General features: G+C 33.8%; 1 protein-coding gene across 4 annotated transcripts in view; it reads right to left on the bottom strand.

The window, feature by feature from the left end:
• Window positions 1-12,839, bottom strand: part of USP8 (ubiquitin specific peptidase 8) — a 48,293-nt gene that overhangs the window by 15,008 nt on the left and 20,446 nt on the right. For all 4 annotated transcript variants that reach the window (XM_011355100.2, XM_011355102.2, XM_011355101.2 and 1 more), the window contains 3 exons: window positions 7,606-7,648; window positions 5,553-5,697; window positions 1,852-2,014 (listed from right to left, as the gene is read on the bottom strand). In XM_011355100.2, the coding sequence (XP_011353402.1) occupies window positions 1,852-2,014; window positions 5,553-5,697; window positions 7,606-7,648 (351 nt within the window). The remainder of the gene's footprint in view (window positions 1-1,851; window positions 2,015-5,552; window positions 5,698-7,605; window positions 7,649-12,839) is intronic.

The raw sequence follows: 12,839 nt of genomic DNA, 5'->3' as shown, positions 1-12,839 counted from the left end.
ACACTTTTCAAACAATTTTATTTTTACAAAACAATGAAACTTTTATGCTTTTTTATTAATAAAGACAATATATCATTTGTAATGACTTGATAATATTCTACTTCATACGCACGTACACACACGCACAAATCATTTAAACACTTGTTATTTTTTTCCCATTTAATTATAAACAATGCTGAGATAAACACTGGCAACCCTTCTTTACATATGCACACACACAATCAATTCCATGAGGAAAAATCCCCAAGGTGGAGTTGCTGAGCGAATGCAAATGAACATTTTAAGGTCCTTAATATATATTGCTAATCTTTGAAATTACCTTAAAAAAGTATTTGTGTATTTCTGTAGGATAATTTCCTAGGAGTAGAACTGTTAGTTTAAAGGTTTGGTATATGCTGCTTCAAAAAGACAATACTAATTTATACACTTACCAACAGTGTATGAGAATGTCCATTACATAATTTTTACCAAACTTTTGGCCATAAAATCGTATATTGTTTTACTTTGCATTTATCAGTGAAATTAAACATCTTTTAATATGTTTATTAACCATTTACATTCTATGATTTATCTTATCCTTCGTCCTTTTTTCTACAGAGTTTGCTATTTTCTTAGTAAATAGTGAATGTACTCTGAAATTTAGGAAAACAGGTCTTTATCATATACATTACAAATATCTGTCCTGATTTCTACTTTATGATGTTTTAACACAAATATATTGATCTTCTTTAATGGTGTCTTGATTTAGGATCGAGATAATAAAAATATCTACTAATACTTTTTCATCTGAAATGATTGAAACATCAATATATTTATATCTTGGACCCATTTAGAATTTAGTATGGTCTAAGGAATATGGTAAGTATCCTCTTTCTTTAACTTACTGGCTAGCTAGCCATCCCCAAATCATTCATTTCAATCCATCTTTTCCTCACTGCTTCATTATGTCATCTTTATCATACACTAAACTTTCAATTATCTTAGGTTGAACTTTATGAAAATGCCACTTTCACAGGTCAAAAACTCGTTGAATATTGGCAGTTTCATATACTGACCTATATATTTCGGTATATTTCTAGATTCTCTATTTTAAAGCATAAATTATTTTAAGGCTTTTAAGATTGCCTTCCTGGAGGGCAATGTTCCATCAACTGACCCTCCTACCAGCATTAATTTTTTTTCTTAGCACATGTTCACCAGCATTCAGGGTCATCACTGTTTAATAATTTAACAAATTAAACTGAGAATTATTTTTTATTCTTGTTAACCTGATCAATAAAAATGGCATTCATTGTTTCAATCAGCATTTCGCTGATTACTAGTATAGCTGACCATTTTATGTTTTTGTTATTTGCATTTCCTTTTCTGTTTGTATCTATCTGTGTTCACTATTTATTTTACCATTTGATTTTAAGTAATTTTCTTACTTATTTGTAAATACCCTTTGGATTTTAGGTATTTTAAATCACTGCCATATTTGTTGCAAATATCTTTGTCTTCTGCCTTCTAATCTAATGGTATTTTTTCACACCTAAGTTTTTATAATATGACGTCAAATTTATCAATCTTTTTTCCTTAGTGACTTCTTCCTTTGCCTCTGTTTCATAATCTAATTCTTAAAACGAAGAAATAACATTTTTTTCAGAAAATTTATATTTCTGAAAATTCTAATATCTTAGAAAAGTTTACTATTATTTGGTAGTTCAAAACTAGTCTTTTAAATCTAAATTAAAAAAAAAAAACTACAACAAAAGCATAATGGATCTTCTTGTCCTTAAGACAAACTAGTGAACATACCTTTCTACAACCAGAGAAGGCTTGCAATTACAGTAAATAAGGAAACTTGCTAACCTTGAAAAGTGCATCTTTCAGACTCCGTAGAGTTGTTCCAAGTTGTAAATCTTTTGTAGAACTAAACCAGTCAAGAAGTACCACATAATCCACATTCCCCCTCTTCTTCCATGTATCTTTAGAATCATCTGGGAGCTTTGCTTCAATCGAACTAGCAGTGACTCTGAAATGTATTAACATTTGTATTGGGGCAAAAGTAGATGAGTGGTCTAATCTAAGACACTGAGTTTTGTTCCACAGTCTATCACACCACGGCAAACTTCAACAGAGATTCCTTTCTAAGGTCAGACTCTATGTTAAGATATTAAATATCCCAAAACATTTAATAACTTTACCACCTCATAATATTGAAATATATTTTAGTAATTATTAGAGACTAAAAGAAGTAGACTCAGTTCTGACTCTTTACAAAAAAGAGGCCAAACTGAAAACAGAGAAAGTCATCTAAGCACCTCTCTCAGCCAAGTATAAACAACTGGGGGATCACTTGGATAACATTATTTATTTACATTTCTGTTCTCTTCTATGTATACAGATAATAGTTAACCAAATACCCAAATGTTTAAAAAATACATATGGCATTTACTATGTGCCAGGTACTATGCTAAATGCTTGATATTCTCATCAAATCTCATTGAATCTTCACAATACTATAAAGCAGGCATTGTTATCCATTTTATGGATGGGGAAACTGAGGCACAAAGAGGTTAAGTAACCTACCCAAGGTTATAGCTTCCAAGTGAAGCCAGAATTCAAACTCAGGCAATCTAGCTCATGTCCATGCTCTTAGCTGCTTTGCTGTGTTGCCTCTTGCATCATCAGCTGTGAATAATATCATCTCTACATTAAAGCACACTGTTCACTTCCTCTTTGCTCACAGAAAAGCTAAAGTTCTTACCTAAAGTCCTTACAATGGGCCTGCCATGTGGCCCCTCCCTCAAGTCCTATTATCACAATGTCCTCATCACTATGTTCTTGCCTCCTTACTCTACTCCACTCCACTCCATTCCACTCCACTCCAGCCACTGGCTTCCTTGTAATTGCTGGTTTCACCAGGTATGCTCCTGCCTGTGGGCCTCTGCTCCTGCTGTCCCCTCTGTCTAAAACCCTCATCTCTCAGATGCCATTAGTCATTTCCCTCACTCATCTCCTCACGATTTGCTCAGTAGTAACTTCTCTGTGAAGACTTCCTAGATTAAAATTTTAACATCCACCGCAACAAACACACTTGACGCACCCATCTCTGCAGCACTTATCAACAGCACATATACATTTTAAATTTTATTGTCTCACCTACCCTACTTCCCTGTTATTAAAATATAAGCTCCATGAAGCAAAGATTTTTGCCTGATCAATGGTTTAGCCCCAGCATTTAGAACCACGGTAACCCAGCCCATAGTAAGTGCTCAGTAAATATCTACTGAATAACTGAATGAATAATACATATTTGCTCCTCCAGGTAAAAAACTTCGTATTATTCCTAACAAAGCACCTGGGCATTTTAATATTTAACTGACAATACTGGCAAGCTGGGCAGAACTGGTAAAACTTTTATTCATAACTAAAACTAAATGGTTTAGATTATTTAAAAAGAAAAAAGAATCCTATTCCTATATAATAATGTTGGTTACTGTATCAGCACATAAAGAAAAAAAGAATATACAATATTGTCATGTAATAAGTCTCACTTCATATACTGACATCAGAAAGATGCTTGGTCAACAATGAATGAGAAAAACTGAAATGTGATATTCTTAAGGACTATTTCTGACTCTAGGGATATATTTGCCTAAATACTCTTTGTCTTAAAACTCAAGATTAGTATTCTTCAGAAAACACTTTGGAAAACAATAGTATCAACCAGTATTTCCCAAACTTCACTCTTTTGTGTATTATCTTCACAAATTGCTTCAACTTTGCTCTACCTTGTCGATTATTTAATGTTTTAATTACTAGTTAATTTACCTATTTAATTGAAAGTGATCCTTTACTTAAATAAATTCATTTAACAGGAAAATGTATATCCCTATATACATGGGAAAATAGCATCATATCCAATAAAAGATAATCCTAAAATAAAATAGATCAATAAATTATATTTCTATATTTTCACACAACAGATCACTGTACAGCAATAAGAATAAATGAACTACAACTGTACACAATACAGATGACTCTCACAAACATAAGGCTGATTACAAAAGGCACACATAAAAGACTATAGACTGTATGATTCTATTACTATAAACTACAAAAACAAATCTGTTAGAAGTTGGTGGTTCCTATGGGTAGCTGGGATATGGGCAGTAACTGACAGGTAGCACAAGAGAGGCTTCTGGAGTGATGATAATGTTCTGTTTTTTGGTCCAGATGCTAGCTGAATGAGTGCATTTGAAATTTACTGGGCTAAATACTGAGGATAGGAATGCTTTTGTATGTACACTACACTGTATTAAATAGACAATGAAAAAATATAGTAATCACCATCATGCAGCTGAAGACAACGCTGTCTAGAGAAAGCTCTAAGGCCTGCTCTCTGGTAAGAAAGGGAGATTAGCAAATATTAAAAAGGAATGTTGGCACCAAACTGAAGCTTCTTTTAGCAAATTCAGAAGGACTGAAACAGAAATTAAAGGGGAATACTTAAACTCATCTTTAGTTTACAGTAGTCCAAATGTCACATTTTGGGAAACAAACTCAATAAAAATCATCAGCTTTCTGTTAGTATAGATTAGACCATCTAAAGATTAATTATAACTTTATATTTTCCAATCCTGGGAATATATTCACAGCCCCTTGATTAGACTAAGCACTCTAATCTCATATTTAAACGGCATACTTATCAATCTGTTTCGTAGTTCAGGGTAGAGGAATGATAAGAGGGAATGGGCAGAGTCCACCTTGTTTCACAGAAATATAAATCCTCAAGCTGAACAATTTAGTTTAAAAAAATTAGATAAATAAATAACTAAATAAATGGCATATTTACAAAGCACTCTATTTTCAGGTCAAACATTTATCAAGCATCTGAAATGTGCCTAAAACTATGCAAATTTCATTACCTGATTTAAACAAATATATTTTCTTAATGTTAACTTAGTTCTAGAATAGAATTAATAACAATCCCCAAAACTAAAACCTCGAGAAGTTACATGATTTATATAACACTTAATACTGAAAATAGCCCTGGATCTGAAGTTTTAGCTCTGTCATTGTTATGAGTTTCTAATATACAATATATCCATAAAAGTAACTTTAAATTAATGAGAGAAAAAAAATATATGTTTTGGTAAGTCTTTATTAGTGCCAGGCATTGTGCTAAGTGTGTGTATATAAAATTTCTCACTTAAACTCCCCAAAACCTCTGAGATAGGTACTATTATTATTCCCATTTTACAGATGGAAACATGGGCTTAGAGAGGTCAGGTAGAAGTAATGTAGCTAATAAGATAGAGTTATAATGTGACTATAGTCTGACTTTAGAGTCTACAATCTTTCTTAATTACTTAGCTATACTGCTTCTTCTTTAAAAAAAGTATCTGTGTACTCTTACAATAGTATGAGAAATTTCAAAATAAACAATTCAATTAGTTCACGATTCTAGTTAATTTGGTGCATATGCTTCAGAAACTCATAAAGCTAAGTAGTATCATTTACTACTGTCCACAGTTTACCATTTATATAAATATACAATGACCTACCCTGGACTGATGGCTTCTTCAGGAACACTGACAGAATCTGAAATACGGGAATCCTGATAATCCTGTATTCTTCGAGCATCCATTATAATCAAGCTGATGTTTTCATCCACCATCATTGTATATAGTTCTTTTGCTGTAATGGATCCTTTTAATCAAGAGAGATAATATGTGACAAGAAACACCAGTTTTGTGTGCTATATTACAACACAGGACAAGCACAGCTTTTTCTAGAAGAGCGAAGTGTACTTAGTGTCATATACCTGTTATCCCATTACACTATCACCTTTCATTTATCTATCTATCTATCTATCTATCTATCTATCTATCTATCTATCTATCTATCTAATTACCTTTTAAATTTTAATATTAAATGTTTTTGACATTTATCAAGCAACTTCAATGCTCTGTTTATAGAAGTTCAACGCTCTGTTTATAGAAACTTAAATACCAAACTTAAACTAGCATTAAATATGTTCTTGACATTTATCAAGCAACTTCAATGCTCTGTTTATAGAAGTTCAATGTTCTGTTTATAGAAACTTAAATACCAAAACTTGCTGTTGAGATTACAATTATATCTGGTGTCGGCTCCATTACTGATATAAAGTAAAAGAAATTAATATGTGAATTCATGAATATATTCTATTTTTAAAAATTAAGCCTTTTGAAATTTGTCAACCAGAAGAAATATATATGGCTCAAAAATTCTTAAAAGTTTCTAAATTCTTTTTTTAAAAGAGTCTTTGATGGGGTCTTATGGGGGCTATTTTAGATTTTCAAGTATTCCCAGAGTGACAAGTCAAAAATGTGTTGTGTTTCATGATTACAACCACCTGTCTTTATTGGAACACAGTTAGACTCGTTTATTTACATACTGTCTATTGCTGCTTTCATGATACAATGACAAGGATCATAGGGCCCCAAGCCTAAAATATTTACTATCTAGCTCTTTAATATCCAGCCAAAATAAACATTCTCAATGTGGCTATTTTCTTTTTCCAGCTTCTACCACCTGAGTGAAAGGTTGAAAAGTACTACAAGAGAGCTTAAATATGTAAAGAACTATTTCTTCAGCAGTGAGCTGTGAGAAGAATGTAGTTACAGTATCTCCTAAGCTAAAATACCCTAGCTGTTAATAACAATGCTACTTCCCTTTCTAAACATCAAGATCATTTTGACAACAAAACAGTCTAAACGGGTTGAGAACAAACCATTGAGAATTAAAGCAGAGTAAGATAAAAATGAACATATGAATAAAAACAAATCTTAGAATGAATTGATTAGGAAAGTATCTTACTAAATAAGTTTATTTGATTGTTGTATTGGCAATATTTTAAATAAAGAATTTATTTTAATGTTACGTACAATTAATATTTAAGTTAAAACTTTTCTGAGAGGAAAAGTTGCAATTGCCTAAGTCTTGTTCTTTAGGTAACATATTTGTACTAGAGCATCAACACCACCTGAGAATAACATTAAAATTATTGGTTTAGATTTTTGAAGGGAGTGCAGAAGCCTTCTAAATAATTAAGTCTTCAACCTAGAGTCATAAGTAGTAATAGATAATTTATATAAAGTTTACTACATGTTCTACTAGTTTCACATATATTAACTCATTCAATCCTCACAATAACCCTATTAAATAGACACTATTATTACCCCCACTTTAAAAATGGGGAAATTAGGTTAGGTTAAGTAACATGCTCAAAATCACATGGAAATTCAGAGGAGGAGCCAATGTTCAAATCCAGGCAGTCTACCTTCTGAGAGTCCATGTTCTTGACCACGATACAAACTACATCTCAAAAAGAAAAATATTACAAACTGTGGTTTTGATGCTTTCAATTGCATATTACCATAAATATTCTCTATGATATATAAATTCAGAACATCATACATTTTCAATATATTTGTACAGGTTAGGAAAAATGATAAAGCTTACATACAGATTAGAAACAATGTTAAAATCTCACTGTGTAAAATCTGAAGCTTATTCTGATTAAAAGATCTGAGTAATAACCTAAAAGAACTCCCTCTTTCTGTACATACTTACCTTTCTCTGTGGTCTCATTCTTTTCGCTCTTTTCACCATTTATCTATTTCATAGAAAAAAAAAGTTTCAACTTTAGTAGAAACAAAAATTTTCATAGAAACAAAAAGTTCAACTTTAATACTTCATTAAAACAAAGCCTAGAAAATTAAGAGTACAGAGTTACTGGCATTTTATAAAAATACAGATGAACAGTAATGACATTACTGGCAGTAGTTTACAGCAAAAATAACTAGCAGTATATCAGAACTATATGACATTTCCTCAAAATTTTCTTCAGTTAGCAGCCAAATATAATTTAAAAGCAGAGATTGTTAAAGAAATTTTTAAATTTAATTTAATGAGAGAGTACTTCTTGCAATGAAATAAAAATGGGGCTATTCCCTGGCAAAAATATTCAGTGATGAAAGAGAAAAACCTACAAATAAGAACACTTTACCCAGCAAAGTGAAGGAGAGATAAAGAGCTTCTCAGACAAGCAAAAGCTAAAGGAGTTCAACATCACTAAACTAAACCAGCACTCTAAGAAATGTTAAAGGGACTTCTTTAAGTAGAAAAGAAACAGCCAAAAGTAAAACCAAGAAAATAACAGAAAGAAAAAAAACTCATGTATTAAGGCAAACATTTAGTAAAAGTAGGGGATCAACCATATATATGGTAAATATAGGTTAAAAGAAAAAGTAGTAAGATCATGTGTAACTACAATAATAAAGGGATATACATGTGCCCATGCACACACACATACACACACACTTGCACACAAAAGATGTAAAATATGACAAAAATATATACGTGGGAAGGTTAGTAAAAAACGTAAAGCTTTCCAGATAGTATATGATTCCAGTTATGTGAGGTACCTAGAGTGGGTACCTCTAGTCAAAAGCATAGAGACAGAAAGTAGAATGGTGGCTGCCAGGAGCTTGGGGGAGAAGGGATTTTGGAGTTATCGTTTAATAGATATAGTTTCTGTTCTGCAAGATAAAAAGAGTTCTGAAAATGGATAGTGGAGATGGGTGCACAACAATGTGAATTTACTTAATACCACTAACTGTGTACTTAAAAAAATGGTTAAGATGTTAAATTTTATGGAAAAATGGCGTAGATGATAAAGGCTTTGTTCATCTGCTCTTGCGAACACATGGAAACACAAAGCAAACAGCAAGCAGAGTCGCCTGGGGTCTAGATGAACAAGCTGTATAACTAGGGAGAGAAATAAAAAATCACCCTGCAATGGGAGGAGGTAGGACTGACCGAGGATGCGAGGTTACCATGGCTGAGCGAGACAGAGGCTGCAGCAGCTGCAGACGTTACTCTTAAAGGGGCTGTGTCTGTGACTGAATTTTTGCAGTGACAGCCTCGCTTGTTCTGAGCACCAGCACCCAGTAGGCTGCTGGGGGCAGGGGGCACCAGGGACATACAGGGGTACTCTGAATTGTTGAAGTGAGGGCCAGAGGTGAGGCTTTCTCTCAGGCAGAAGTGCTGGTGGTATCCATTGTTCCTCTGTTGAGCCCTCCCCACTCCCAGTATGCAGACCCAGCGCCACCACAGATAGCTGAGACATCATCAAACTGGATAACAGAGGTCACTCCACCCAGAGGATTCCCTGAAACTCCTCCTGTCCGAAGTCATGGCCCACATCTAGTTGTGTCCTTGTCAAGTCCTGTGCAACTTGCTGAGCAAGCTCCAAGACCCACATTGGTGGCAGCTGACCTCAGTTTCTGGCATGGTTTCTTGAGGCAACTATAAGCACAGCATCTGTGGATTGCTTGCTCTGTCTTAACAGGTGGCCCTGAATGGGCACAGGCTGGGGCTAAACTTGGCCTGTAGCTGAGGCCCTCTCAAGACTGTGCCACTAACACCTACTACACAAAGCCACACTAATAAGACCAAGAGACTTAGGAGCTTTGCTTATGTACATATAAACAGACACAGAAAGGCAGCCAAAATGGGAAGACAAAGAAGCAGAAACCATATGAGAGAACAAAACAGAGACCCAGGAATCAGTGGAGTCAAGCAATCTAATAGATGTAGAGTTCAAAACACTGGTTATATACTCAATGAATTTAGGGGAAGTGTAGATGAATTCATTGAGAACTTCAACAAAGAGATAATAAAAAAAATGGAAATGGAAATCATAAAAGGGAACCAGTAGAAATGAAGACTGCATTATCTGTGATGAAGATTATATTAGAGGGAATTAACAAAGTGGATGAAAAAGAGGATCGAACCATTAATATAGTGGATGGGAACGCCAAGGACACTCAATCAGAACGACGAGAAAAAAGAAGCCAAGAATATAATAATAAGTTAAAGAGTCTTTGGGACAAAATTAAATGTAAAATTATCCGTGTAATAGGGGTGCCTGAAGGAGGAGAGGGAGAACAAGAAGTGGAAAAGCTATTTGAAGAAATATTGATGGAAAACTTCCCTAACCTGGTGAAGGAAATAGACATACAATCCCAGGAAGCTCAGAAAATCCCAAGAAAGAGGAACCCAAAGAGGCCCACACCAAGACACATCATAGTTAAAATGCCAAAGGTTATATAAAAAGGGAGAATCTTAAAAGCAACAAGAGAAAAGCAGTTAGTTACCTACAAGAGAGTACTCAGTAAACTGGCAGCTGATTTCTCAAAAGAAACTTTGCAGTACAGAACAGTTTGGCACAAAATATTCAAGTGATGAAAACCCAGGACTACAACCAGGAATACTTCATCCAGCAAAGCTATCATTTAGAGTTGAAGGACAGATAAAAAGCTTCCTAGACAAAAATAAGTAAAGGAATTCATCAGCACCAAGCTATTACAGAAAGTTGGAGGGACTGCTTTAAGAAGAAAAAACATGTATTAAAATCATGAATAAAAAATGTTAATAACTACGTATCTATCAATAACTACCTCAAATGGAAAAGAATTAAATGCTCCAACCAAAGGATAGGGTGGCTGAATGGATAAGAAAACAAGACCCCTGCATATGCTGCCTACAAGAGACTCACTTCAGATTAAAAGACATACACAGACTAAAAGGAAGGGGATAGAAAAAGATATTGCCTTGATGGACCTAGAAGATATTGTGCTAAATGAAGTAAGTCAGATGGTGAAAGACAAATACCACCTGAATTTCAGGAGGAACCTAAAGAACAAAATAACAATAACAAAAATGAAAACAATCTCATAGATACAGAGAATATTTTGAGGGCAACTAGACAGGAAGGGTTGGAGGGGATGGTGAAAAAGGGCAAAGGGAGTAAGTGCAAATGGATAGTTAGAAAATCGTCATGGAGATATAAAGTGTAGCATAAGGAAAATAGTTAATAATGTTGTAATAAATAGGTAAGGGGGGAAGAAGGGTACTAGATTTAGTGGGATGACCACTTGAGCTCTAATCACTATGCTGTACAACTAAAACTAAAATATTATTGTATGCCAACTATAATTGAAAAAAAAACTCATTGAATTGTACAATGTAAATATGAGCGACTAATTGTCTAATATATTTAAATAAAGCTGGGGAAAGAAAAGATGTTAAATTTTATGTTATGTGTATTTTACCACAATAAATTAAAAAAAAAAACAAAAAACATAAGGCCCTATCTCCCAGTCTCTGTGGGAGGGTAGAAGCCTAACTTCTGTAAGTGACAAATAGCAAACACAGATGATCTCTCACATTGACCAATCTCCCCCTAACATTTTCCAATACTTCTCCATTAGCTAACCAGCATTTCAATTATTTATTTTATTTATTTTTATTTTTTATGGTGATATTGGTTAACAAAATCCAGTAAGTTTCAGTTGTACATTTTAACAGTAAGACATATATATGCTTACATTATATGTTCACCTCCCATAGTTAATTTCTTTTGTTACCACATATTTGACCCGTTTTACCCCATCTACCTCCCCTCTCCCCCCAGCTAACCAGCATTTTAAAATCTTCCTACATTTTGTTTACACATTATTGAGTTAAATTTTTCTCCCATATTACAGTAGTCTTAAATAAAGTCTTCCTTAAAGTTAAAAAAAGCAGGCTTTTAGAATGTGATTATAAGTGACCATCAACTTTATAAAAATAGACTATAATAAACATAGCTTGTTATATATGAATCTTATGGTAACCACCAAAACCTTATAATAGGTACAAAAAATAAAGAGAAAAGAACTAAAACAAACCACTAAAGAAAGCAATCAGTGTACTAAAGAAGAAAGGAACAGTGAAAAACAATGAAACAAAACAATTAATAAAATGGAAATAACTACATAGCTCCAATTAAAAGACACAGGGTGGCTAAATGGATAAATAAACAAGACCCAAACATGTAATGCTTACAGAAGACTCACTTTAGAATTGAAAGACACACACAGACTGAAAGTGAAGGGATGGAAAAAAGAGATTTCAGGCTAATGAAAGTGAAAGAAACCTGGGGTAGCAATACTTACATCATACAAAATAGACTTTGAAACAAGACTATAACTAGAGACAAAGAAGGACATTACAGAATAATAAAAGGACCAATCCAACAAGAGAATGTAACACTTGTAAACATTTTGCACTCAATGTAGGATCATCTAATAACATAAAGCAGGGGTCTCCAATGCCCAGGCCGCAAATAGGTACTGGTACTGAAGCTTTATCTGTATTTGCAGCCGCTCTCCAGCACTAGCATCACAGCCTCAGCTCCACCTCAGATCATCAGGCATTAGATTCTCATAGGAGCACCGGTTCCTGGTGCCAAGAGAGTTGGGGACCACTGCCTTAAATGACCCATTAAACCAGACAGACTTGAAATTTCAGACTATTCCACCCCAAAAGAGTATAGTACATATTCTTTTCAAGTGCACATGGAACATTTTCCAGGATAGACCACATGTTAGGCCACAAAACAAGTCTCAATAAAATTAAGAAGACTGAAATCATATCAAGCATCTTCTCTGATCACAACAGTATGAAACTAGAAATCAATTACAAAAAGAAACTAGAGAAAACAAAAAACACATGGACATTAAACACCAAGCTACTAAATAATCATGGTTAACAAAGAAAATGAGGAAATAAAATTACTTAGACAACACAATGATCCAAAATATATGGGACATGGCCAAACCAGTTCTAAGAGGAAAATTCATAGTGATACAGGCCTAACTCAAGAAACAAAATAAATTCCAAATAAACAGTCTAATCTTACCCCTAAAGGAACTAGAAAAAGAACAAAGCTCAAGTGAGCAGAAGGAGGGAAATAATAA

Source organism: Pteropus vampyrus, unplaced genomic scaffold, assembly GCF_000151845.1.
Source record: "Pteropus vampyrus isolate Shadow unplaced genomic scaffold, Pvam_2.0 Scaffold19, whole genome shotgun sequence".
NCBI lineage: Eukaryota > Metazoa > Chordata > Mammalia > Chiroptera > Pteropodidae > Pteropus > Pteropus vampyrus.
The sequence above is the reverse complement of the archived record's forward strand: the minus strand, read 5'-3'. Positions and strand labels throughout refer to the sequence as shown.